Below are 25746 nucleotides of genomic sequence, written 5' to 3' on the forward strand. Positions count from 1 at the left end.
CTGCTACAGTCAATAAAGAAGCATTTTGAGAAACAGTCTGTCAGTGTTTGACGATTATGTGTAATGATGACAGTTCACTGGCTTCTCAAACCTTGTCCACAAGTGTGGTTGCATAGTTTCAGCTGAGTCAAATTAACTGCTCACTGCTCGGTTAGTATCCTGCCATTTTAGCAAGCTGAATTTGCATACATCCAGTTAAACAAGAGATGGTGCTTGGAAAGCAGTCACACTATACATCTGGGAATGGAAGGTGTTGTCCCAGTCACAGTGATTGTGATCTGTTCAGTAAACTCATGACAGAGCACAAATGCTTAACCTTTAAAAAGGAATTTATAAAAAAAGAAGAAACTTAAAAAGAATATCCAGCACAATTGGAAAGGATTAACCATGTAAATATTACCCCTTTGTTGATGTGCTGGATACACGGCCCAATTTCAGGTTATGAAATGTTATGCAGCTGCTTTATACAATACATTATTCTGTGTTTTAACTTTTGTGTGTTTAAACAATTCTGTCAATACAGTAAAAATAAAAAATAAAAATTGATAGCTCTGCTGCATGCATTCACTTTTACTGATTTAATTACAGAGATAGCCTAATGAGTCTGAGTCTGTTCTTGTTTTTGAAAACATCTAGTTTGCATGAAGCACGTACAGAAGTGAATATAAATATTAATAAAGTCATATTCACACTCGTATTACATCACTTTCTTTTCATGTTTAATACCATTCAGTAACAGAATAATGAGGCCTACAGTGATGTAACACCATAGTAAAAACAAGATTTCATCTCAGTACTGCAGGAAAATGTACGTCACTCCTCTTATTCTCAGATTTTGCAAAGACATTAGAGCATACAGATGGAACTATTCCTCTTGTAAACCAGCTCCGCCCACTGATTATTTCATACAATAAAGTCAGCTTTGAAAAATACAATTGCTTTCTGTTACTGGTGAATGAGACTCCTTCCCTAGCAAGTGAGGTGAGGGGGAGTCAAGTTTTCATAAGAGTTTCTACATCTGTGGTCACAAAGAAAACTTCCCAAATGTTAACTGAGTCAGTGCCATCTCTTGAATCTGTATTCAGCCTGATGTATCGATTCAAGTTCTTCCCAACTAACAGCAAAATAAGCAGACAATTTTTGCTCCTGCTATTCACGAGTAGGTGGGTAATGATACTGACAGAGTTTTTTCCATTATTTGGAAAAAACTATGAGCACTAGCAAGCACAAAGGAGGCCAAGAGCCAATGAGAAACTCATTAAGCTGCTTAAACTGATCTAAATCTAGGCTGTTGAGGTCACATCCCGCCCCCGCCACATATTTCCACCCCCTTCCTTCGGCCAGCACTGGTGTTTACAGAAACAGGTGGTGGTGTGCTTGTTCAAGAGAAGAAAAAACAACAACCAACCACCCCATAGCATTTTAGCATACAGACCAGTTTAAGGGGCTGCACAGTACTAGCATCAGTGCAATGGAGTGAGGCAGGAACACCACAGCTGGAAATTAAGAGTAGTTTAATCTTCTATGAAACTGGAATTGAACAAACCACTGGAATCTTTGGAGTTTATCCTCAGCCATACAAATCTGATCAATGTATGGAGATACATTGATCGGCTTCCAAATTACAGATGGAGGTAGATTTGTTTCTCTTACCGTCTCTTACTATGTTCAAAATCTATGTTCTCCTCTTGTATTTACTTACTATTTAGTAGTAGTAACTCATTTGTGACTGGTTCTTAGCAGTGATAAAGGCACCTTAATTCTAAACCCTCAAACCAGAGAAGATTAAGGAAAGGATAAGAGGCAGACATAATTTGTTTCCTACCACTTAAGAAGCGCAGAGAGGAAGGGAACTGAAGCAATAGGACACAGCTCTCCCTAGTCAGTAGAATTCTTCGCAGTGCCTGGAAAAGAGAAAAGTTCTTCGTTCTTTGCAGCAAAAGCAATGTGTTCAAATACGATGAATATAAATGAATCGATGATCCTTCTCCATCCCTTCCAACTTAGGACAGCTGATAGATGGTCTTGGCTAGTGCTGGCTTTGATATTCATGGGCTGAATAAGAAATGAGATGGATTTCTCATTTTTGCTGCTGTTTGTAAAGTTGCAATTTTTCAGTCCTTTAGTAGCACAGCACAGTTAGCACTTAATAGCACATCCAATGTAAATCTTAAATGTTTCGTGTCTTGGCGTTTTTAGGAGGATTAATAACCACCATGGTCTTCCCTCAGCTGACGGTAATTTGGGGCTTAGCGAGGCCACATGGTAACTACAATTTGTAACAACTTCTTTTCTCTGAGGTCGTTCTGATTTTTCCATTCCAACTTTTGAGAGATTTAAGAGTTGCTTTTGGAAAAATATCTCTGGTACAGATGAACATCATTAAAAAACACACACATACCTCAGCACCTAAAAACAAAGAAGGGAAAAGACTAATGCAACACAGGCCGTGTAGTGCAAGCATACAGGGAAGTCCTCAAACTGATGACGAGTAAGTGAATTTGCACTAAGGACCAGCATGCTTCAGATGTGTAAACTTCTTAAAAAGTATTTATTTCCCCTTTTACACGCTGGCTTCCCCCTAGGCTGCCCCTCAGCAAAGAGGGGAGCTCCGGAGGGCCCCAATGAGCCACGAGCTGAGGCAAGGTCCTCGGGTCGCTTCCCTCAGGGAAACGGCAGGAACGGCACGCGGATAGCTCAAGCTCTGCCAGTCCGCCCCCAGGCCGCAGCCCAGACAACCGCCGCTCCGCACCGTGACGAGAGGCGGGAGGACACCGCACGCCCCGCCTACCAGGTGACGCTACGGAGCAGCCGCTCACGTGACGCAGGCAGCCAATGAGCGGGCGGGCTGCCCTCTCTCCGCGGGCGGCGGCGGAGGAAGGGGGCGGGCGGAAGGCTGAGGCCGCCGTCGCCGCCGCCGCCGGAGCCGGGGGGGGGCAGCGGCAGCGCGGGGCGGGCGCAGCGCCGAGCGGGGCCGCCGGGGGTTGCGCGTGTCTGGCCGCGGCGCCCGAAGAGCCATGCCGAATAAAAACAAGAAGGAGAAAGTGAGGCGGGGAGAAGCGGGGAGGGAAGGGGGGAGGTCGAGCTCCACGGGGAGGTTGTGGGGGTGTAGAGGCCCCGCGGGGAGGAGCGGCCCGAGGCAAGGCGAGGGGTGGCGGGGAGCTCCGTGCCGCTGGGGGGAACGCGGCTTTCCCGCACGCCGCTGTTTGCGGCCGCGCTGCCCGCCGCCGGGCGCTGGGGAGGGGGCGGTCCCCCCGCTGGGCCTAGCCCGGGGCTGTGGCGGGGGGGTCCCGGCCTCGTCTCGCCCCGGGGGTCCCGGTGTGCGGGGCTCGGGGGCGGCCGGGGGAAGGGGAGAAGCCGTGGGTTTGGCGTGCGGAGGAGTGAGGAGGGAGGGGATGGAAGCGTGCGCTGAGCAGAGCTGGCGGAAGAGTGAGCGGGGAGAGGCGGCTCCGGGTGTGCGGGGGGGCCGTCCCGGGCCGGCTGTAAGCTGAATTTGTGCCCGGGGGAATCGGTACGAGAGCTCAGCGGGGCCTTCCCGTTCCCTCCGCCCCGGTGACCGGGAGCGGTTGTTTTGTCAGTCCCGGAAGGGGCTCGTGCAAGTACGAGGAAAGTTGTAAATCCGACATGAAGTTAACTGGGTTGCGCTCTGTGGTAGGTGATGAGCCGTCGTGGGAAGGAGGGAAGAGCAAGAGCAGTGATGTATAGAGACTGTCTCATCCAGCTGCTGTCCCACTGAACCCTTTTTGTTTGCCTTCTGCCTGTTTTTTAGCTTTTTGGTAATGTTTTGAAGTTAGATGGGTATTGTGACTCACGTTGCTTTTGGGCTTTAACTTTTTTCCCCCGATATCCTTGCCGCTGGTCATACTGAATGCATTCAAACTTTGGTTTTCTTAGAAAAGCAAGTCTCACAAAGAGGCTGTGGATTGATTAAAGCTGCAGGTACAGTGCAGGGAGTAGAGAATCTGAGCATTGGTTCTGCTTTAAAACTACGTGCATAGACCATCTAGAACAGGCACTGTAATGAAGTATAAAATGTGTGTTCCAAGAACTTCTTTTTCAAGGCAGAACTAAATGTAAATACTCCTGAGGCTAAAGCCCAAAGACAGCAAGGTGAAATTTTTAGACGTGATTCTAATCAATTGCATTCTTTGTCCATTATAAGCTAAATAATAAAAGCCTATATCTAATCACCTTATTGGTCAATTTTGAGGCATAAATATAACTCTAAAACCTTCCTGAAGATGGAGAATCTTTAAAGCAGCTTTGTAGAGAATGATAGTTCAGTGTTAAGGTCTTCCAGTAAAACAACATCCTTGCTGGTCCTATCAGTTTTAATACACCCAATTGAATAAAAAGCAAACATCTCAACTTTAAAATCTACCTAACATAACTGAGACTGAAATTTTTCTCAGGAACCTGCAAAATCGGGCAAAAGTGGAAAAAGTGGCAAAGATGGACAAGAAAACCAAGAACATGAAGTAAGTATTACTAAAGCGTGTAATCTTTCCAGGCAAATTTCAGAAGAATTCTGAAAAACATTTGGAATTTTTCTAGATGGTTGTAGTTTTGTTTTGATGGGTGACTGTGAGAAAAGTGGTTCTGGGAACTACTGACCTGGTCTTTGATTAAAAAGTGCTCTAAGAGAAGATGCTTTTGAGGAAGTTAATTTTATGTCACAGGCTGAGAGACTGTGTGCTTGCTATGGTCTTAATCACTCATCTGTTTCCTCTTTGGTTGTGAGGTGTACATCTTTCTTATTTTCTAGTCTTGTTGTGAGGTTTGGGACTTGTCTTCTAGCAGCTCATTGTGGTTTTTATCATTCTCTGTGATTTCTGGAGCTCTTTTCTCAAAAGCTCTTGATATTTACTGTGCCAGTTGTCAGTAACCTGTTATGTTGTCGGGAGGCCTTATGCTTCATCAAAGGCTGCCAGGTTGTTTTTTTTTTTTTTTTTTTTTTAATCTAATTTCTGTATATATCTATACAGTGGAGTATTGCTTTTTTTTTAATTGATTTTTCAGTTGTTGCTGCAGTATTTTTTCTTTCTGCATTGCTGTTTGTTTTGCCCACCAGCAAGGTGCAGTTATTTGAAAGGACTCAGTTAACTCATGACACGCTCCCATTCTCTCGCATTAATCTGAAAACCCAGAATTATTAGATTTCCTTCATTAGAAAATCCAGCGTTTATTTACTTTACAGTTAATACCAGCCTGAGTGTAAAATGCCATGCTGAGAAGTTTGTATATTTCATCCTCTAAACTGCATGTCCTGCTGCTCATCCAGCTTTACCATTTTTTCCATTCCCCACGTGATTACTGGTGTATGGGGGTGGGGGATGGACAGGAGGGGAGGGAAGTGTTTGGCTTGCAGAAGTCTGTTCCTTCTGATGCAAGCGAGTTTTCATTTATTGTGCAGAAAGATATATGCTACTGACATCAGATGATATAACCATTAAAACTTATAAACTTTCTTTTAACTTGCAAAAAAAATTATGACTGAATTTCTGTGGAAAGAGCTGATTTCTTGGCTACTAGGAGAAAAAACTCTTGGAATGAGATCAGGATAGTAGCAGGATGTAAATGTTCATAACAGTGCAAATGAACATGATGTGTTTTGTAGTTATGGTATATTGCTATGGCATTAAAAAGAAGAGTATTACTTCTTGACTTGAATCTTGGTTCCTGTGCAATTGTAAGGATTGTGATTACTGGTACCTTTGCTATATATTGGTTGATAACTCATTTTCTTGTGTTTCTGAATGACATGCTGCTGAGACCAGAACTGATTTTCTTGGTCCTTCAAGGACAGTGTGTAAAGCTGCCACTGGAGCTAGTAGTGTGATTTAAATGTTAACTGAAAATGCCCATCTAGATTCCTTTCCTTCTATATTTGCAGATAAAGCTTTTCCATATTTTGAATATTAAAAAAGAAAGAGATTAAACTCAACAGAATATGTTCATGCATTTTTCTGTTTCAGTTGGCCTTCCCAATGTGGAAGTACAGTTAGCTTAAGTCTGTGATGATGCTTTGTTATTGTGTGAGTGGGGGCAGAGTGGGAAAGGGACCTGTGTGCTGCTGAGATTGTGACTGGTGCATATACTGTGATTGTCATTCCCAGTGGGCATTGTTTAGCCTCCAGACAGTTTTGAGCACCTCAGTGCCTCACTCATTAACTTAATTAATAGGGTAATTGCACCCAAGTAGTAATATGAAGTTTGCATTCTAATGTGGCTGGCTGTAACCAAAGTGTATGTTAGCTGACACTTAGATGTGCAGAAGGGAAACTATTCCTTAGCATAAGGAAGTATAGAACAGCAAATATAGCAATGCTCTGGAATATACTATTGATATGGGCTTTTTTTAAGATTTTTTTTCTGTAACAAAGGTTGTCCTTTTGTTTCCTTGTACCAGTGTTTTAACATGGCTCTTTAAAGAAACTGCTGTGGACTCTAGGTTTAGAAATACAAAGGTTTGTGTCATATTTTTTCAGCAAAATTATATTTAATGGGTATGAATTTAATGCAGATGAATGTAATGCAAATGGCAGATAGTAAAGACTAGAAACTGTCTGTTGTACAAAGAACAGGGGACAGCACAAGCAGCAGCATCCCACAAATACTTTATTTATAAACACCTAACTAAATTTATAACACTCAGCTAAATTCATTATGCCTTGGACTTCTGTAGATGAAGATATAAATGGATCTCAACAGTTCACAGGAATAAACGAGTGCTTTTTCTGTCTTGTGGTCAGGGAGATGAGATTTTGGTTGAGTGGAGCTACCCAGCAAGTCTGAGAAGTGTTTTGAAATCATACCAGGCTTTACTGGTAGGCATGCAGTTGCTGAAGAGCGATAGAAAGGACTTAAGCTGGTACTTGTGTACTTCTGCTGAATTTTACAAAGAGACACAAGTATGTATAGAAGCTCCACAGTAGCTGCAGTGTGCAAGTGACCTACTGAAATAAATACTTTTTTGTTTACGTATCAAAGGATTTCATTGTCATTGTATTTGAAAACAAGATTCATTTTGCCCATTTATTTGTTTCCTGTGTTCCCCCCAAACAGAGATTTAAGGAAAAAAAACAGAAGTTGATTCTTCTCCTATTACCTGTGCCTTGGTTACTTGCTGTAATACAAAAAGCCATGCTAGATAAGACCACAGATCTACATTGCTTGGTATTCTGTGTGGTTAGTAGCTGCTAGAAAATAGTTTCAGTTATAGAGGAGATGTGTGGTTTTTTCATCCTTACTTTAAGCCAGTATGTAGCTTAGAACATTGCCTAACTGGATGTTGTATAAAATTGTTTTCATGTTAACATGATTTAACTGACTTTTTAAATATTATCTGAATTTGTGTCATTTTTTTTTTCCCAAGCCCTGTTTAAACTCACCTGGGTGGGAGGACTTCTGTATTTTAAATTATCCTTCTGTTCTGTAATACTGGAGCTACCAGAGCTGTGCAGTACATGTAGAGGTGGAGGGGGTACCATGTCTGTTTGTAACCAAATGTAGTGAGTCCAGTTCCCAGCCTTACATATTGTTCACTTCTTGAACATTTGAGAGAAAAGCTAATATGATTAAGTTTGTGTCTGACTTCAGCTTTTTGCCTGTTAGTAAATATGGATTAGGGTAAATCATTGCCAGAACTGTTGAATCTATTCCATTTGGAGTAACTTTATACTTCAGTAATTAGTCCAGAGTATTTCAGGTTGGGAACAACAACAATCTGTTATGTATGGTTGCACTCTGAAGGGATGGAGACTTACTCTGGTAAAATGCTCCGGGATTTGTTTACCTATGACCAAAGGCTGTAGTCAGAACACACAATGAAGAGAAACGTCCAGGTGTGGGTAGTGATTATCCCAGCACTGAGTAACTTGTGGATGTATTCCCTGTGAGGACGCTGGCTTTTACAGATGCTTCTTTCCTTGGGAATAAGCTTTTTTTCCAGAGCTCTGTTACACACAGTTGTGTGGAGGTTGCTGTTAAAGAGCAGTAGTGCAGGGTCAGCTGCATTTGAGTGCAGAGAAACAGGTCTTCCCTCTGTTGTTTCACTATCATGGTAGTTCTGGTTCTGTGTCAGCCTGTAGCTGGGTTGTTAGAAATCTTCCAAGTTGGCCTCTTGTTACTTTCAGTGTGAGTTTCTCTAGAAGGAGTAGTAAGTGATTGTCAGATGTTATCATTGCCTCTGTGTAGCAAAAGCCTTTTTTTTTTTTTTTTTTTTTTAATTTTAAAAAAACTAAAATTTTTTTTAAAAAAGTATATAAATTTTTGATGTAAAAACCACAGGAAAGAAAGTTAAGATCTGAACCACATAGACTCTTATTTCTGTATTTGGCCTGTGGGAATGTATGTGCTAAAACTTGCACTTCTTACTGATGCTATCTGCTGCTACAGGGAACACAGGTTGGTTGACATTGGTGTTGGCTGTAGCTGCAAAATCGCAAGCACCGAGAGTGATTCTAATACTTAACGTGCCTGAGCTGGAGTGCATTTAAGCTGCAGATGGATCACTGTCTGGATCATAGTTTTGCTCTCTGCTTGGTATTGCAATTGAACTGATTGCACTGGAATGGTCTGGGAGCACTGGGACGACAGATGGCTGGGGTTCACCTGGGAGATGGGAGGTTCAGGAGTAGCTGGTGACCCTTTGTACAGCACAGTAACAGGTGACAATGAGAGCTTCTAGATCTAATGTACTCGCTTGAGAAGGCATGAAACCTTCTGAACTCATAGTTCCGTTCATTTCTTTATCTGGATACTCATAGTTTGTAGCAGGGAAAAGCTACTTTTGGTTAACAGAATATTGGCTTGGTGACTTTGAACAATGAAGAACAGAAATCCTAATTCTGTCTTCAAGTTCTTCTGCTGGTGAACAGAAAGCTAATGTGGTTTGAGTAATGCATGTGTGTGTGTTACCATTATCACTGTTTTGATTTGCTGTCCTGCTTGGTTTCACAAAGGTTTTTTCTATTTTTTTCATACACAATGTATTAAAATATATACTGTTAGCCAGTTCCCTTTCCATGCAAGAAATGGCTTGATTTATTGACAGTGTGCTGTAAATGTTACGTGATAACCACTGTAGAAACCAATTTTGAGATTGAAAAAAAAAAAACAACAAAAAATCACCTTGTTAAGTACTGATCCATGCCTCTGCCCTACCACCAACTCTCAGCAACCACTTTTCAGTTAGTTTACTAATTTCCCTAAAAATAATATGTAGAAAAGGGGAAAAGTAGAAGTGACGTTAGTTATGTAGTGTAGATACCTTAGCAGAGGTGATATGAAGAAGTGTCCTAATGTTAAAACCTGGGAAGATGCACTGTCTGTTACTGTTAAAGCAGCCTTGCAATTTTTAAAAAAATTTTCTCAGTTCCTGTTTCCAAATGTATTGATATCTTAGTGAAGTTTCAGTATGAGTTTGTGGGCTGAAAAATTATTTATAACTGGATTCAAGAACACAAGATTACAGACGCCACTGGGAAAGCAAAATATATATATGTATATACAGTAGCTTTAGCTCATCAGCAGCTTTACTTAGAATTTACTGCAGACTATAGGAGGTTTGGGTCTTAATGCAGATGGATTTGTGTGATTTTGTGTGTGTGTGTGTGTGTGTGTGTGTATATGTAGTGTGAATGTTTGTGGGGAGAGAGCCTTCAGGTTTGAAGGAAAACAAATAAAGGTAGGTTGTTTCTTTAGATATTTTTTTTTTTTCAAAGTCGGAAGTCATTGAAAGAGAAATTAAGATTTGAAAATGAGAATTAATGTAATTTAAACCAGGCCATCATTTATTCAGATTCTTCATCTCTATATTTTTTTATAAATGTTCTGAAATAATACTTAGGGCCTTATCTGTTTTTAATTAAATTATCTGATGGTTGCAGATAACAAGATTGACTTTTCTGGGCCATTTGTTTCTTTGAAGTTTCATTATAGAGAATGTGTTAAGAAACAAATATTTCCTCGTTGCTTATGCTTGCAAAGCACCAAGTGCTCGCTGGTGGTGGTTCAGCAGACACAAGCCAGCATGAGTAAGCCTGGTCTGAGCTGATGGGCACCCCTTTGCTATTGCCAGAGTTGAGTTCCTCTGCAACCTCAGATTGCAGGTCTGATCACTGACCAAAAACAAAGGCAGTTTGAGTAAGTTAGCTTAAAAAATCAGTTTTAGAAGGAGGGAATAGAAACAAATGCATGCTACTGATACTTAGCTATGGATGTCAAGTTAGAATGCAAGAATCTGAAGGTTGCAGTTCAGTGAGCAAAGACACCTTTTGCAATTGTCAGCATTGGTTTGATGTGTTGCAAGGCAAGCATATTGCAACAAAACTAGGATGATACAAGTCCTTAGAAGATCAAATTTGAGCTGCATGTAAGCATCTAGCAGGAAGCAAGACTTTCTGTTTTGAAAAATGTGTGCAAGAAAGGCAAGGAAGTTTCAGCAATGTGGATCGTTCCTTTAAAATGATTTGTGTATAAAACCTGCTGCAGTACACTGTTTGAGTGTGAAGACTCACTGTTTGTGGGGAACTTCCCAGTCACAGAGGCCAGTCAACAAACTTCATGTTAGGTCTGACGAAGCACTAGTGGCACTCCAGGGTTATTCACAAAGAGCAGTTAGCAGTAATGCTGCACTGTATACATGCAGAATCACCTACGTGGGCACCTCAGTGTTAACTCAGTGAATGCTTATTGCTGTGCTGAAATGTATAAACTTTGTCACTACCCAGTTGAAAAGCTAATCTTTCCATTTATCAATGCGATACCGTGGATCCTCAAAGCTTGATGGTGCAGCTCTTGCCATGTTAGCAAGTAAAAACAAGCTGATAAAATCACTGCACTATCCTGTACGTCCTGACTACTGAGAGATTTTTTTTAGGAGTAATGAGCATGCTTGCTGGAAGGGCAGCTGCAAGGATTGTTTTAGCAGGGCTGTCCAAGCATCATTCTGGTAATAATCCTTTTAAGGAAAAACAGAAGTCACTATGCAGTCTGTTAGAGACCAACCAAAGCCACCAGCACCAAAAGCACGGTCTTCAGAGGCTCCTCTGACATTGCCTGTCCAAATGTTCTTGAGCTGATGAAACTAGTGAACAATAACAACACAGCGGTGCAAATCTTCAATTAAATCAAAACTTCAGAACTGTTTGCCATTAAAAATGGTGCCCTGAAGTGTGTTGTTTCCTTGCTTCTCTTTAACTGCTTTGTTGAAGGAGCAATGTCCCTTTTTATTTGTCTAGGTGATTAAGAACAGATGTTGAGATTCATGTGGTTTGCAGCGAGTCTCTGCAGTTTGGAGATGCTGAAGTTTAAGGTCATACCTAGTTGCTCCACAACAAATGCCTTGCCAGCTGTGGGCATGAATTTTAATTATTGCAGACTCTCTTAGTAGATCTGAGCGCTGCCTTTATTAGTATGACAAGTTTCTTCTAATGTCTTGTTGGAAAGCATGTTGATCTTCAACTTGAGAAAAATCTCAAGATAATCATGAAGTGTTTCAGGATGTGCCACATGGAAATGCATAGTTGTGGTGGTGGACTGTCATTCACTGCAGTCTCAGAATATGTACTGATGCCCAAGAGAAGACTACCTCTTAATTAAAAGGCTCTAAAAAAAAAATGTAGGTTTAGTCAAAAGTAGGCAGGGAACCAATAGTTTTTTTCCTCAGTGGACAATGATAGAGTACCCTGAGGATTTGCAGAAGCTAGCCTGAAGGAATGAGGACAGCACACCTTACGCACACTAATGATAGTGGGAGTATTAGGTAGAACTGTTCACTGCAGGTATTTACCCATGTGCTTTAGCTTCAAAGTAGCGTACTGATGACTGTATATCTGAAAGTGTGACAGCAGTAAGGGGCAGTGTATCCTGCTTTCAGAGGAAGGAGCCCAATTGTAATGTGTGGAGTTTAGGGTGAGAACTGTTGCTATTGCCAAGCAGTTACTGTTAAAAAATAGAACTCAACATTCTCAGTTTCAGTGTATCCGTTCAGTGTTTTTTGATTAATGCTGGTGAATTGATACACAGAAATTGCTTGATCTGAGAGACCTACGAGACTCTAGGATGGTACAACATCTGGAATTTTGACTGCAGTCAAATTTCTAGGAAAACTTTGATACTCTTTCCTCAATGCCAGCTGCTAATCTTATGCCACTGGCCTGACTCTTGCAGGTATGTTGTGGGTATAATTATTGGGTTGTTTGCTGCTGGGCCTGTGTCAGATGTGGCCTGACCTTGTTTGCAGCCTCAACATAGAGTAGTAAATGAAGACCTGCAAAGGAGAGAGCTCTGAGGCAGTTTGAGATGCTTGGAATGTTTAGAGATTTTCGTGCTGCTTTGAAGTTATTCAGAGGGGAATATCTGAATGGCATTTAGATTTCAGCTACTCTCCACCCATTTTGACTTCTTGATCTTTGATTTTAGTTCTCATCTCGAGACTACATTAAGTTTAAACTCAGCTTAATTACACTGATCATCTACTTGGCATCTGCCTCTTAGCCTGATTGTTTTAATTACAAATTGGACGCTCACAGATTTTTGAAAATGAAGTTGTAAATGTCTTTCATGTTTTTTGCAGTTCTTTGCTTAGTTTCAGTAAACTGTATTTCAGATTCAATGTAAGTTTATTTCATCTGTAATCCAGAGAGCTTTTAAAGCCCCTTTCGAGGCTTGCTTGGCAAGAAATGGGTTCTTCTGGGTGCTGGCCTCTGTTTATCCTAATGAAGGGTAAATCCATAGGGGCTACTTATTGTACCAAAATGAAAAAGAAAAGGATTAAATCTGCATTAGTAGAAGCATTTTCCTTCTATCTCAGGTTCAAGATCTTGATTCTTACCAAGAGCGTTCTGCTTTTTACCTTGTGTACCTGCGTTTCACAGGAAGTTTTAATCATTTGATAACTGGTTCAGAAGTTTCAGTAGGTAAACCTTGCACTCTAGGCTTCTCATAAAGGTTCTTAGTGGTGTAGAGCATTCTGTTTTTATGCTGGGTTGGTACATGTGCCTTTTTAAACTTGAATTCAATTATGTACTCAATAGAGGGGATACACTTGCAGGCTAATGCTAACCAGATATGTATCAAGAAACACCATACAGGATGTTGCCTAGTTCTGTGTTCAGGCAGGGAGACAGAATATTTCTTGCCCTGTGCTTAGTCATTCAGTTGTTTAAATCTTGATTGGCAGATGTATCCATTGCCATCTTCAAATTCTTCCCCTTCTCTGACCACTTTATCTCAAAACCAAGTATGAAAGCTTGCTGTTTTCTTCTAGGTTTGCCTTGGAAACCCTTAGGGTTTTGTGGAGCCACGAGGCTTTGTATGACCTGGTCTAATTTGACTATTAGTGCTATTAGTGACTGTTCTTTGAAAAGTGAGGTTGACCAAATTTTTCTGGTTGCCTATTTGGTAAAGTAGCTTGAGTATTGGTGGTTTGAGGGACTGTCAGTGAGGGAAGATGTCTTGAGTCTTCCGGAGAGACTTGTTGAAATGGGACACGGGTGCACCCTTGTTTCTGCTCCCAGTTCTCTCCAGCTCTCTTCTCTTAGGTGACTGTCTGAAGTTACCATGTGGGCTGGTGGGTGATGATCAATTAATTTAAAAACAGGCTGTAACTGGAGATGTGCTTTGTCCTTTTCATCTGGTCACAAATGTAGTGTTTTGCTTTGGTCAGTATGCACCTGCGTCAGGTGCTCAAGGAATCAAACTGTGTTCAAAGCAGTGTCGTTAAAACACTAATGTACTTCATTCTTCATACATGAGGACTTCTGCCTGACAGTTGTTCAATATCTTTGGGAAGGCTGAGAGTGCTGGGATTGCTCAGTCTGGAGAAGAGAAGGCTGGGGAGGTGGGGTCTCATAAATGTATTTTAAAACATGGACAAGACTGGTGCGAAGAGGACAGTCCCAGGCTCTTTTCTGTGTTGCCTGGTGCCAAGGTAAGAGGAGTGTGCACAAACTGAGCCACAGGAGGACCCATCTGACCATCAGGCAGCACTTCTGTGCTGTGTGGATAATGAGGTACTGGCACAGGCTGCCAGAGAGGCTGTGGAATCTCTTGGAGATCTTCAAGAGCTGCCTGGATGTGTCTGTGTACCCTGCTCTGGGTGTCCCTGCTTGAGCAGGAGCTGGAGTAGGTGGACCCCAGGGACCCTGCTGACCTTAGCTGTTTTGTGACACAAGGGAGGGAGGGATGCAAGGACTACATCTTGAGCTCTTGTTGCTGACAAGTAACTTCTTCCTTTCTTGAATTCGTGTCAAGCCTATTCATGGGAACCGAGGAGCATAAGCTCTGTTTTCTCAATTACTAAAAGCAGGAGTTAGAAGTCAGAATTACAGTTGTCATGATAGTCTTAATATTCGTCAAAATAAGTGAAGCTCCAGCTTTAAAAGTGAAGATGATCAGAAAATCTGGAGGTTGTTTTTAAATTATGATCTACATAAACACTTTCTCAGTATGATGATTTTTCAGAGTAATTTGTACACATTTTTAGGTTTATCAGCCACTTTGAGTTGAGTATGACTATATAAACACTTGGGTAGGAAGGAGCGGTTTTTCAGAACGAGGGTAAGAACAGGTATTTCCCATTCTAATTACTGAAAGTATTGATAAAAGTGTATCTGTAATTTGACTGTTCTACTATCAAATAATTGTTCTTTGTAGCCAAATGTCTGTCAGCTTTCCTCAGGAATTGTGGTTTTCTGAAATAGTTTGGTTACTGGGGGAGGAAGCTGAGCACGGGTCTTCATTCAGAACTAAGGAGCAGTGTATCTTTTTAAAAATTGAAGTAGTCTAAGTTCTTATTAGGCTTGCAGCTGCCTAATGCAGAAAATAAAAGGTGGGATGACTGAGATGTGCTGCCTAAAATGACATAATTTCTTCAGATGCCCTTCAGTGCAAAGGCTGGTTATGTGCCAGTTTTGGAGGTGAGCACAGTCTTTAGAGAGCTGTAGTGCCACTTGCAGAAGTTGTCAGTCATTGCTGCATAGCATAGCTTTCACATAACCAAGAGCTGTAAGCTGCTCTGGCAGTTCTCTGATGTGTGATGGCTGATCGGTTGGAACACAGCTGAAATTCAGGGATAGTTGGGGCTGATGGTGGAAAGAAGGGCTGGTGATTCACGGCTGGAATTACGTGGAACCATCACTGCAAGACTGGAAGTTGCCATAGGAACAAAAAATGCTTTCTTTCAACGCCTCTATTTAGAAATGTTGCCCATCCTTTTGAATAACTACTTTTGGCTAATTTTAGAATTTATCTGCAATTCAGAATACATGGCTTCCTGGTGAGTGAGTTACCTTAATTTACCATAGTGTGTGTGTGTGTGTGTGTGTGTGTGTGTGTGTGTGTGTGTGTGTGTGTGTAAAGGCACAAGTGAGTACTTGTTAATTCACAGTTAAGAATTTGCTTGGGAATAGAGGAAGCAGGAAAGCGACTTTTCCTGTTTTAAGTAATGAACAAAAAAACAGGTGGTAATGGAAGATAGCCTGTTCAGAAAACAGCATTAAGATCAAGCATAACATTAAAAGTGTAGAATCTTGTATAGTAATATTGCTTATAATAGGTTGAAAGTATGATTAGCTTTAATTGCATAATGCATGGCAAATCATCGCTTCCTAATTTTTAGTGCTACTTTTCCATCTGCTTTGTCACTTGATAATTTAGAACACTTTTTTCTTAATTTGAGTTAAGGGGTAGAATTTACCTCGCGGATCATTTGTATTTCAGCAAAAAAGATTTTTCAGCAGTTAGTGTTTTAGAGAAATAGTGAAAAAAATATATATAATGCAGGGAAATGTCATTTGTATGTAAATGCCTTTAACTTACAAACTTGCACCATTTTTACTGGAAGTCTAGAATGTATTTTTGATAACGTGTGGTTATCAATGTACTGCCTCTTTTCCCTTATTTGTTCTGTATTTTTGGTTTTTTAATTTTAAAAACTTGCAGAATGGGTATCTTAGTTCTCATTAAACATCTAAATGTTGCTTTCAGTCATTTCCAACCCGTGAACAGTTCTGTTACGTACAGTACTGTATTGTTGAAATACAGACGTTTCTCTGCCGGTTACAGAGTATTTGCTTCCAGATAAAGGTTTGCATAAAACGACAGTCTTCAATTTGTCTACCTTTAGACTCTGTGAATGGTGATGTATGGTAAGGTAACATTTCTACATGCACTGAACATGTTCACTCACAAGCTGTATGGAAATGGCTAATGAATAAGCTGTTCTGGAAATCCTCTTCAGAATATGAGATTTGTTGTTTTAGATACATCTCTATGAAAGTGTCTGGTAACTGAAACACAGCTTTTGTATCTGTTATATTTAAATCCATTGAAATGCTTAAGTAGCAGCATTATGACCTGATTTCCACCCTGAATCCCATTCCTGTCCAATTTTTTTCCTTTTAGTTATCATATAGGCATTTATTGAAAAGGAGACTGTGTTCTCCTCCTGTAAGAGAGAGTGTCTTTTCAGTAAGCTGAGGTGTCTTTTCAGTAGTTTGCTGCAATGTAAAATAGCTTGCAAATTTGAAAAGTTTCTACATCAATTTAAGATCCTGTTTTTTTCTAAACAGCAAAACTAAAAACCACCGAACTACAGTACCTGCAGTAAGGTTTCTCACTTAGTTGTTGTTACATTCCTGTTGTAGGCTGTTTCTAGATGTACTGTGTATCTAGATGTATTATTGTCCTTGTGAAGTGCCTTGTGAAGTTTTTCATGTTTAGAAACAGTCAACTATTGCCTACTTTAAACCTGCTTTTCCTACTAAAAAAAAAAAAGGTAATGTTGCTTTTCTCATTTCAAGTTCTGGCAGGCTTTTGTTAGTGATGCATTTTATTTAGTTTGAGTGAGAGCACTATCAAATATGTTCTGGGAAATGGAGCAAAAAGGTCCATTCTTCTCATTCTGTTATTTAATTCATACAGAGGTACAGTGACAATATGGTAAAGAATATTACAGTAAAAGCCACTTGCTCTGAATAGGCAGCAAACTGCTATATGTATGTTTTAGAAGCTGCTGAAGTTTCCTAACTCTATTTGCTACAATAATAAGATTCATCCTTTTTATTTTCTAAACTTTTGTCAAAGTCTGAATACCCTGGCCAATGTATGACTCTGACTGCAAGGCACAATACAAATAGGCAGAGTGAAGTTCAGCTGATGTAAATAGACAGGGTCCTGATTCTTTTGAAGCTCAAGTCAGATAGCCAAGTACCTCGAAGACCTGGACTTCTCACGCACACGGTGGGAGCAGCTGAGGAGCTATGTTATAACATATTTTTTTGGTTGGCAGGTAACTGAAGAAATGGGTGGATGCATGTAACAGTGATTAATTTCCATCTATGTGAATGTTATGGTATAAAAATAATACACATAGGGAACAAAGTAATTGTGCGCACAGGGGATGACAAAATAACCTTTTAGTCAAAACATTCTATTTATGTTATTTCTGCAAAGACAACATAAAAGATGCTCCAAGTTGCTCCAACAGTTAACTGTTTTCATTTCTTTTTAAACAGGTGTCAAACAAAAAATCAAACAGCGCTCCTCCCCCAGCACAGTTATCTAAAATCAAAGTACCAGCACCCCAGACAGTACTGAAAAAGGAAAAGCGTCAGAGTTCATCAAGGTTTAATGTCAGCAATAACAGGGAGCTTCAAAAACTGCCAGCTTTAAAAGGTATGTCTTTCTAAACCGAAGTGACTCTTGTGAGGGATTGAGTGTGAGATTGAAGCATTTTTACTCTGACACTTTAACTGAAAAACATATTATCTATTAAATATTAGCATATGCAAACTTGCACATACTTGCATATGCAAACAGGTTTCCAGGCTGTTGCCATCTTGGCAGTCACTTTAGAAAATACCTGAGCCTTTTCAGCCCAAAAGGGTTTATGTGAAAGTGAATTCACTCATCTTGCATAAAAGAAAAATATGTGGTCTTTTTTTTTTTTTTTTTTTTTTTTGGTAAAACATCAATTTTGTGTCCTCAATGAGACGTGCTCAAACTCTACTTTGTGCAAACAAAGATCTTGGCACTGAGAGAAGGCCAGGTCTATCCCTGCTGGTTGGTCGGATTTCCTGAGCATGAACTAGACAGAGTTGTGTCTTTCTGGTGAAATCATTTTTTTCTTTTGTCAATTTTAGGGCTTTGTGATCATACAGAATTATATTTACTCCTGCCTGTGATGGAAAAACAATAATAATTGATGCATCTTCTCTCACTAATGTGGTATTTATTGTTTTAGCTACTGTCTGTGCTGCTAGCATGTCAGTGTGTTGTGCTTATGGTACCTTGTGGAATTAAGGGGTGGTTTTCCAGATGTGCTCGGATGCACTGATCTGTAGGTTACAAGAAACTGATCTGCTCTAAAGGTTTATTTCAAAAAAGGCATTTTTGGAATGCAGTGCATTCTACTTTCCTGTCTTCAAAGTTGGCAGTGAAACGCCAATACATCACTGGAATGTTAGGCAGACCAGTGGTAGATAATGTGAAAATGTCAGGGGATAAGACTTTTTTTTTCCTTAGTAATTTTCCTCTTGATATATGCATTAGTGCTCCTTGACAATAAGGAACCCAGTTTCCCCGCTTACATGAACTGTACTGCTCTTCATGTAGATAAAATTAGGCTGCAGCATTCTTCTTATCCCATGGATACTGCTTTTATGAAAAGAATACGAAATACTGTTCATCTTGCTAGCGTGAAAATCTGTATAAAAGGCTTCAAGATTTAAATGCAGTTTAATCCGGAAATTTCAATCTCTTTTATTGAATGTCTAAATAAGAATATGTAACACCACAGATTACTGAAAGGTATGTTGTATGTCTTAAACTGACAGGGCAAGTTCACGCACATACAGTTAGCCATCACATCTGGGGTGAGGCATAAGCAAATTACACCAAATAAAAGCAGCGTTTTTTGAAAAAGGTTTGATCACAACCTTGTTGACAGGCGTTCTCCTTTGTTCAGAGAATCACTTGCAGAGGAAAATACTCATGACTTGTTCTTAGAACCTCCATTCTGTCCAGTTGTAAATAGTGTGTTTCTGGTAGTGTCTGGGGCTGTCAGGTCAGTGAGACTGGACTGAGTATTCAACTGGAAGCAGAATGGATATTGAGATGGAATGAGAAAAGTGAGTGTGGATGAGAGGGGGGGAAAGGTAGTCAGTCCCCAGAGGATGGGGTGAATGTGCAGAAATTTTTTGAAAGATATTGGAGTTGAAATAGACCAACGAGTGGCAGAAGAGAGCCTGACTGGAATACAAGAATTAAAAAAAATAAAATCTTTATCTGTGTAAGATGTGTTAATGCTTTTGAAGCAATGTATCTACATGTCAATAGCAATGTATTGTGCACATGCTTTGTCTTTCAAGCTGTGATTCCTTTCACCTACTTTCAGGTGACAGGAAATAAAAGATGCTGAACTTAGCTCTGGAGGATGTCTCATGGTGCTGTATGTGTGTCCCCAGGCTGTTGAAAGTCAAACTTTGTTATGAAACACTAGTACCATTGGTGATCTAGTGATGGGTAATAATTACTGCGTTTCTAGTAAGGCTATGTCCAGTCTCATGGATAGTAGCCAGATACCTGTGTAATTGCTGCTCCCAGTACATGTGCCTGCTTGTGGCTATTGGACTTCCTAAACTTTCTTGTTCTGTGTTTGAGTTTTTTGCATGTGTTTCCTGCCTGGACAGCAGTGAAAGCCTACTGGCCAGGCTGTAATTTAAAAAGGCCAAGAGGATTAAGGCAAGTTTGACTTGAGTAAAGGATTGGAATGAACACAGTATTGCTTTGGGTTCGTTGTTTTGGAAGCTGGTTAAAACTCTTAAGGGAGTTGTATTTCTGTAGCCACAGTGCTGGGAAACCTTCCTTCTACATGTAGTAGGCCAAGAGATGTGTGTTCCATTCGTAAATACTGGGTAGGATGTCGTGTGAGGTACTTCATATAAGGTCGTATTAAAAACACAACTTACAGAATGGAACTGACTCTGTGTGTGCAAAATTGTGTTAGCTCTGTGGGAGCTTGTGGCTGGTAGGCTCTCAGTGGCCTGCAGTAATGCTGAAGTATGGCTGCTTTCTTCTGTGCTGTAGGACTCGAGCTGGGGTCAGCGGATCTCTTGAACTAATGAGAAGGGAGAGGGGAAACTGCCTAAGTGGTTTTTGGTCTGTGTTTCTTACATGGGAAATATTTTGCCTTTTAACCTAAACTAGCCTCAACTTTTAGCCTTCAGGTATGCTGCTAACTTTCCGTTAGATATTGCATGAAATTGTTTCTGGAAATGCCAGTGTGTTTGCCCTGATAACTGCTATTAGTGCAATATGATTTGTATTCATTGGAGCACGTTATGCTTAACATTGTAAACCCTCAGTTTATTCAGGAAATGGAGGAGCTGCATAGCTTAGCAGAAAGAAAAGGAAATAAATTATGAGTTAAGATGCTCTAAGAATAAACACAGAATTTCTGAGAAGTGTGGGGTGGTGTTGCTTTGCAGAGACATGCGTGTGTTAGCAAAACTGCAAGCCAGCAAAGATCCCTGTACAGCACAGTGAAGTGCCGCCTGACTTAGTGCAGGTAGAACAGGCAGTGTCTGCCTGCACATAACCCAGGAGCATCCCAGAAGGGCTGCTTCCAGGACTGTAATCTAAGGTCAGATGGTGTGAAAAGATCTTGCTAATTTCTCACTGAAACAAAAAAATTCTGTGCCTACAAGTTTGTGTTGTGTTAACTTCAGCTTATCTGCTTTACCATGTTTGCTGAGATTTGTAGTATGGGTACTTATTACAGAAAGTTGGTTTTGTTTTTAGCTGTTGTCTGGGAAAAGTTACTTGTTGGGGCCTAATCAAGTGTTTTGTGGTTTTTTTGTGGTGTTTGAAAACTTCCTGATTAATGCTTTGGTTATAGCTAGTATAAATAATTAAGGGTGATTTAGCTTTCAGAAGCTTATCATTATTTTAGCACTGTTAAGAAAATGGCTTGTAATTCAGGATGTATTTAAACTGATGAATTCAGAATGTTTTCTGAGACACAAACAGCACAAATGTTCAGTATGGACAAATATTTATTGTATGTATCTGACCGCTGTTACACTGAAGTTTGTGTTCTTTGCAACTCTCCACTTGAAATACAGAATCTTCTTTAAAGTTTATTTTTGCACTATGGAGAGAGAGATATATATATATATATATATATATATTTTTTTTTTTTTTTACAGTTAAATTAGCAAATAACTCCAGAGTGTCTGTGATTTGCTTTGCCCTGTGCTGGCAGTTACTGTGCTAATTGCTAGTGTTGTGAATTTTACTTAAATTCTTTAATCTAGGTAAACTATATGAACTTCTGACACCTGAATACATTACATACTGGAAAAAGCTCTAGAACTTGCATGAGCAGCTCCACCCCCTGCATGGACTGCCTGCCCCCCACCAGCTCAGGCTGCCCAGGGCCCATCTAGCCTGGCTTTGGGCACCTCTGGGGATGGGGCACCCACAGCTTTCTGAGCAGCAGTGCCAGTGCCTCACTGCCCTCTGAGTAAAGAATTTTCCCCTGACTGAGATGATTTCATCTCCTTTCTTTTTGTTTACAACTGTTCCCTCTTGCCCTCTTACTGTGAGGTCATGTAAAAAGTCAGTCTCCATCTATTTCAGATCGTACAGATCTAAGTTTAATACTGAGGAAAGGTAAGGATGACATTTCTTCCTTTTGGCATGGACTAATCATGTTTACTTCCAAATCTAGCTTTTTTTTTCCTTAGACACTTTCTTTAAGAAGAGAATTTCATGCAGTCATTTGTGAATTCTATGTGTAGTTTACTATCTAAATCATTAGGGCTTAATATTTTTTGCAAACATGTTTAAAATACTACTTTGACTTTATGGGGATCGTAGTGGCCCCTTTTAAGTGAGAACAGTGTGCCAACACTGGCATCCAAAGGGTTGAATTGTTGAGGTGTTGCTCTGGATTTCTGAGTTACTGATAAAGGATAGAAAGGAATGAAAAAGCAGCCGAAACTGTTTATACTGTTTCATAAACAGTGAACTGGCCACCTTTATTACTGTATTTTCTCTGCTGTAAGATCTGATACCGAAAAGTAAAATTTAAGGTTAGTGATTCAGTAAGTATGTATTCTAAAATACGGAATTTTAAAAATACTTGCATTACAGGTGGATGCTTTTTCCCATGCTAATTGTGAATTTCTAAGATAGTTCTTTGTCCATTATGTACTTTTAGTTGATAAGCTACAAGGTATTTTTTTTTACAGTGGAGACAGGTGAGCGTAGTTGTATTTGTTGATGTTATTTTGCAAGAATGTGCTGATTTTTAATAAATGTGTAAATGTGTTGAGAGAGGTGTTGTACAAAATGGTGATGTTTTCTACTGATGTGATCTGAGTCAAAACAAATACAAATACAAAACAATGTTGCCGTGAGGATTCTTGAGTACAGTGCTAAGGTGCCTTGAGTGGAATAAAACACTTCAGATGTGGTCGAATACTGTTGTGTCACAAATCTAGCTTAAATCTGCAAGTAATATTCATTGAATGATAATATTCTGTCAGTCCTAGAATAATTATCTTAGAATGCGATGCTCCATAATATTCTGAAGTGTTAAATGATATGCTTATGAACAAGTGTTAGTCATGCATATGTAAATTTGGATGTAACTCAAAAAAGCTATTTTTATAGCATGTCTGTTTTTTAAAGCTGGGTGGAAATAGGTTTTATAGCCTCGTGGTGAACTCCTGTGATGCCACTGTCATGGCTTTGTGTTTTGTGTTGCTATTTTCTTTTTATATAAAGGTGAACATAGTTTTTCCATAGTCTTAAATTTGACAATTGAGTTCAGCTTTTGTTTTCAAAATCAATCCCTAATTTGTTTATGGAGTTGTTTCTTTCCCCTAGTGGCTGGGTTTTTTGCTGTCTTGGGAAATGCCTTACACACGCATTCCCCTTCATGCATGTGTGTACATATATATCTCAGTGTAGGAAGAAATAGCTCTGTTGACTTAATAGTTTTAGTAATGAAGTTGGGCTATCAATGACAAAAAACAATAACAAATATCCATTTGAAAGAAAAAAAATGACAGGTCATAAGGATGCCATTTTCTAAATGCGTGTCATGTGGAGTGTATGGTAGATTTTTTTTCTCCAAGAAGAGACTTAGTAGGTGTGCCAAATTCTGTTTTGTGCAAAAGGAGGGCTAGTGTCCCAACTTGTCTGCCTTTGATATAGGATTCTGATAGGGAGGCAAGTGTTGTAAAAGCTTTCCTAGTGCTTTTAAATTGTAAGTGGCTGTATAAGGGAGTTCTGTTTTCTTTCTCTGTGCAGTATTGAAATCTGACGAATGAAGATTGCAGAAGAGGTGATTCTACCCTAAGATTCTGATGCACTTTAAAAAAAAAAAAAGTGGATGGAGGGAGAAATATTAATTTCTTAAACAATGAGGAATGGGAAAAGTGGCAGTTTCTGAAGAGATCAAGAATAGAAAACTATTGCATGTTTCTCTCAACCCAGGGAACAGATACCTAAGCAAAATTGAGATCAAGGTAAATTGATCAAAGTGTTAATTTTTCATTCAACTACCATCTATTTTCTTGATGTAGAAGAGGTGGGGTATCTGTAATATTCTTGGATTTATGGGAATCTAGAAGGTAAGGGACTTTCTGGAGGTTTTAAGGAGCATTATCCTTACAAGCTGTCGAGACAAAATCTGAATGTTTAATGTCACTTCCATCACAGAAGGTGCAGTACTTCAGCCATTCCACTTGAATTGTGCTTTTTATCTGCGTGCACAGCAAATAAAGAATTTTGTCCAGCTGCAAGGGGGTAACACCACAGTTTTATGCAAAGTAAGGTAGTAGATTAAACAAGATTATGCTGCTCCAAAAGATAATTTGCCCTGAGATGTAATGCATTTAATAGGCAGAACACTGAGGCAAAACAAATTCATTGTCATGCAAAGCATCACTGAATGCAGTGCTGTCAAACAGATGATGTTTTCTCCATTTTACACGAACTACAGTGGACTGACTTAGTATGCTAAGTGTTGTTGTTCTGATCCTGGCTGCGTTCATGCTGCTATAGTATATTTAGCAGCCTAATTTTGTGTTGAATTTATTGAAATAAAAAGCCTGTAGATGAAAATATTGCAGAAGGTCCCGTATCAGTCTGCTTTGTTGTCACTGAATGTACTTATTGTAACCTATGAAAGAAGCCTGGAGGTTTTCTTTGCCATGTTAATTTAGTAACTTTTTGTGTCTGGAAGAGCTCTTGAATCAAATTTGAGTGATTAAAATTTTTGCAATGTTGGTATACACAGAAATGGTAGAAATCCCATGGAAAAAAATGGTAGGTATTTAATGTTGGTACAGGAAAATACACAATCAAATGAGTAAATAATCATTATGAAAGTGTTAGATTATTTAGCGGCTCTCCAGTCTGAGTGACTTTGTAACATTCTAAAGATTAAAAAAAAAAAAAACAACCCTTTGTGAGTGAATAATAACTGAACAAAAAAAAGGTTATAAAGAGAAATACTTTGCCTGAGAGTGATTATTTTTCTTTAGTTAGCTTTACATGGAATCATAGGCTAGGATTAATGAGCCATTTTTCATTTCAACTGCCCTCTCCACCTACTCATTAGTCAGGAGCTGGAAGTGTTAGAAGAATGCTTTACATCTGTCACTGGCAGCATTTCCTACCAAACTTGTTTCCACTCAAGCCCAGATAGAACCCATTAAAGTAGAAAATAAGACAATACCATGTTTTAAATTGTATATTCTAATCTCTCTATTCAGAGTTTAAATCACTTGAATTATCTTTTAGTATGCTCACATTTATAAAGAGAGCATTCTGTCCATTGCACAGGTCCTCATTGACCTAAACTTTTTTGTCACACTAAATAGCTTTCATAAGACATCTACTAATCAAACGTATTTAATATGTATACACTCAAATGGATGAGTGTTTGCTGGATAACTGTCATGCTTTCAAGATTTTACTCTTAAATGTGATTTTAAGCTTCATTTCCAGAAAATGACTTGTGATCTGTGTTATACATCAATATTACTCCTGTATGTGGTTTTGTGTTGGCTTCTATACAAGGTTTAGTTGAAATAGGTTGTCAGTACTTGAAAAAGAGTCTCTGCTATCTGCCCAGGGAAGTATGTTTTTGCACCAAAATATGTTTTTAAAAGACAGTTCTTTTTAATGATTTTTTTTTTTAAATTTTGTTGTGTGGATTTCTGAGCTTACTATGTGTTCCTTTTTTCTGCTTAAAACATGTTCTGAGTATATGGTGTTGGCTGAAGAAGAACTTGGTCTCGTTGAGTCTGTGTGTCTGCGTTGCTTCAGTGACTATGCAAATATAATGGGATGCAGATAGAGACAAATTTAGTCTAGGTAAATGCTTGTCAATTTCAATTTTAATTAATTTTTTCCTGTGTACTAGTAAGTGAATGTTACTGATTTTTTTTGACTCTGAATGTAGAATGCCATCTTTTCTCTATGATTTAGTGTTTGGAATTTTTTAGGGAAGCTAAGTGGTAGTTCAGATCTGTTTTATTTACCCAAGTTATGTTTTTTTCTTATTTATTTTCTTATTTAGAATATTTAGTGCTTACTGTCTCTATTTGCTTGAAGAACATTTTTTTCATTCTCTGTCCTTTGGAATTGAGCTAGACTGTTGTATGAGGGAGTCCATATCTTTCCCATTGCTGCAGCTTCTTTTCTAGACTGTATAGCACT

The 25746-nt window shown here is 39.5% G+C and overlaps 1 protein-coding gene across 2 annotated transcripts in view; it reads left to right on the forward strand.

The window, feature by feature from the left end:
• Positions 1 to 2962: 2962 nt before the first annotated feature.
• Positions 2963 to 25746, forward strand: part of PPP2R5C (protein phosphatase 2 regulatory subunit B'gamma) — a 73881-nt gene continuing 51097 nt past the window's right edge. Inside the window, exons 1-3 of one of the 2 annotated variants that reach the window (XM_042813337.1) lie at positions 2963 to 3044; positions 4413 to 4478; positions 17523 to 17682. In XM_042813337.1, coding sequence (XP_042669271.1) covers positions 3018 to 3044; positions 4413 to 4478; positions 17523 to 17682 — 253 coding nt within the window. In that variant the 5' untranslated portion in view covers positions 2963 to 3017. Of the gene's footprint in view, positions 3045 to 4412; positions 4479 to 17522; positions 17683 to 25746 lie in introns of those variants that run through there. The other variant, XM_042813339.1, reaches the window with a different exon arrangement.

Source organism: Centrocercus urophasianus, unplaced genomic scaffold, assembly GCF_019232065.1.
Source record: "Centrocercus urophasianus isolate 14NV4802_14NV808 unplaced genomic scaffold, USGS_Curo_1.0 seq_14, whole genome shotgun sequence".
In the NCBI taxonomy this organism is placed as follows: Eukaryota; Metazoa; Chordata; class Aves; order Galliformes; family Phasianidae; genus Centrocercus; species Centrocercus urophasianus.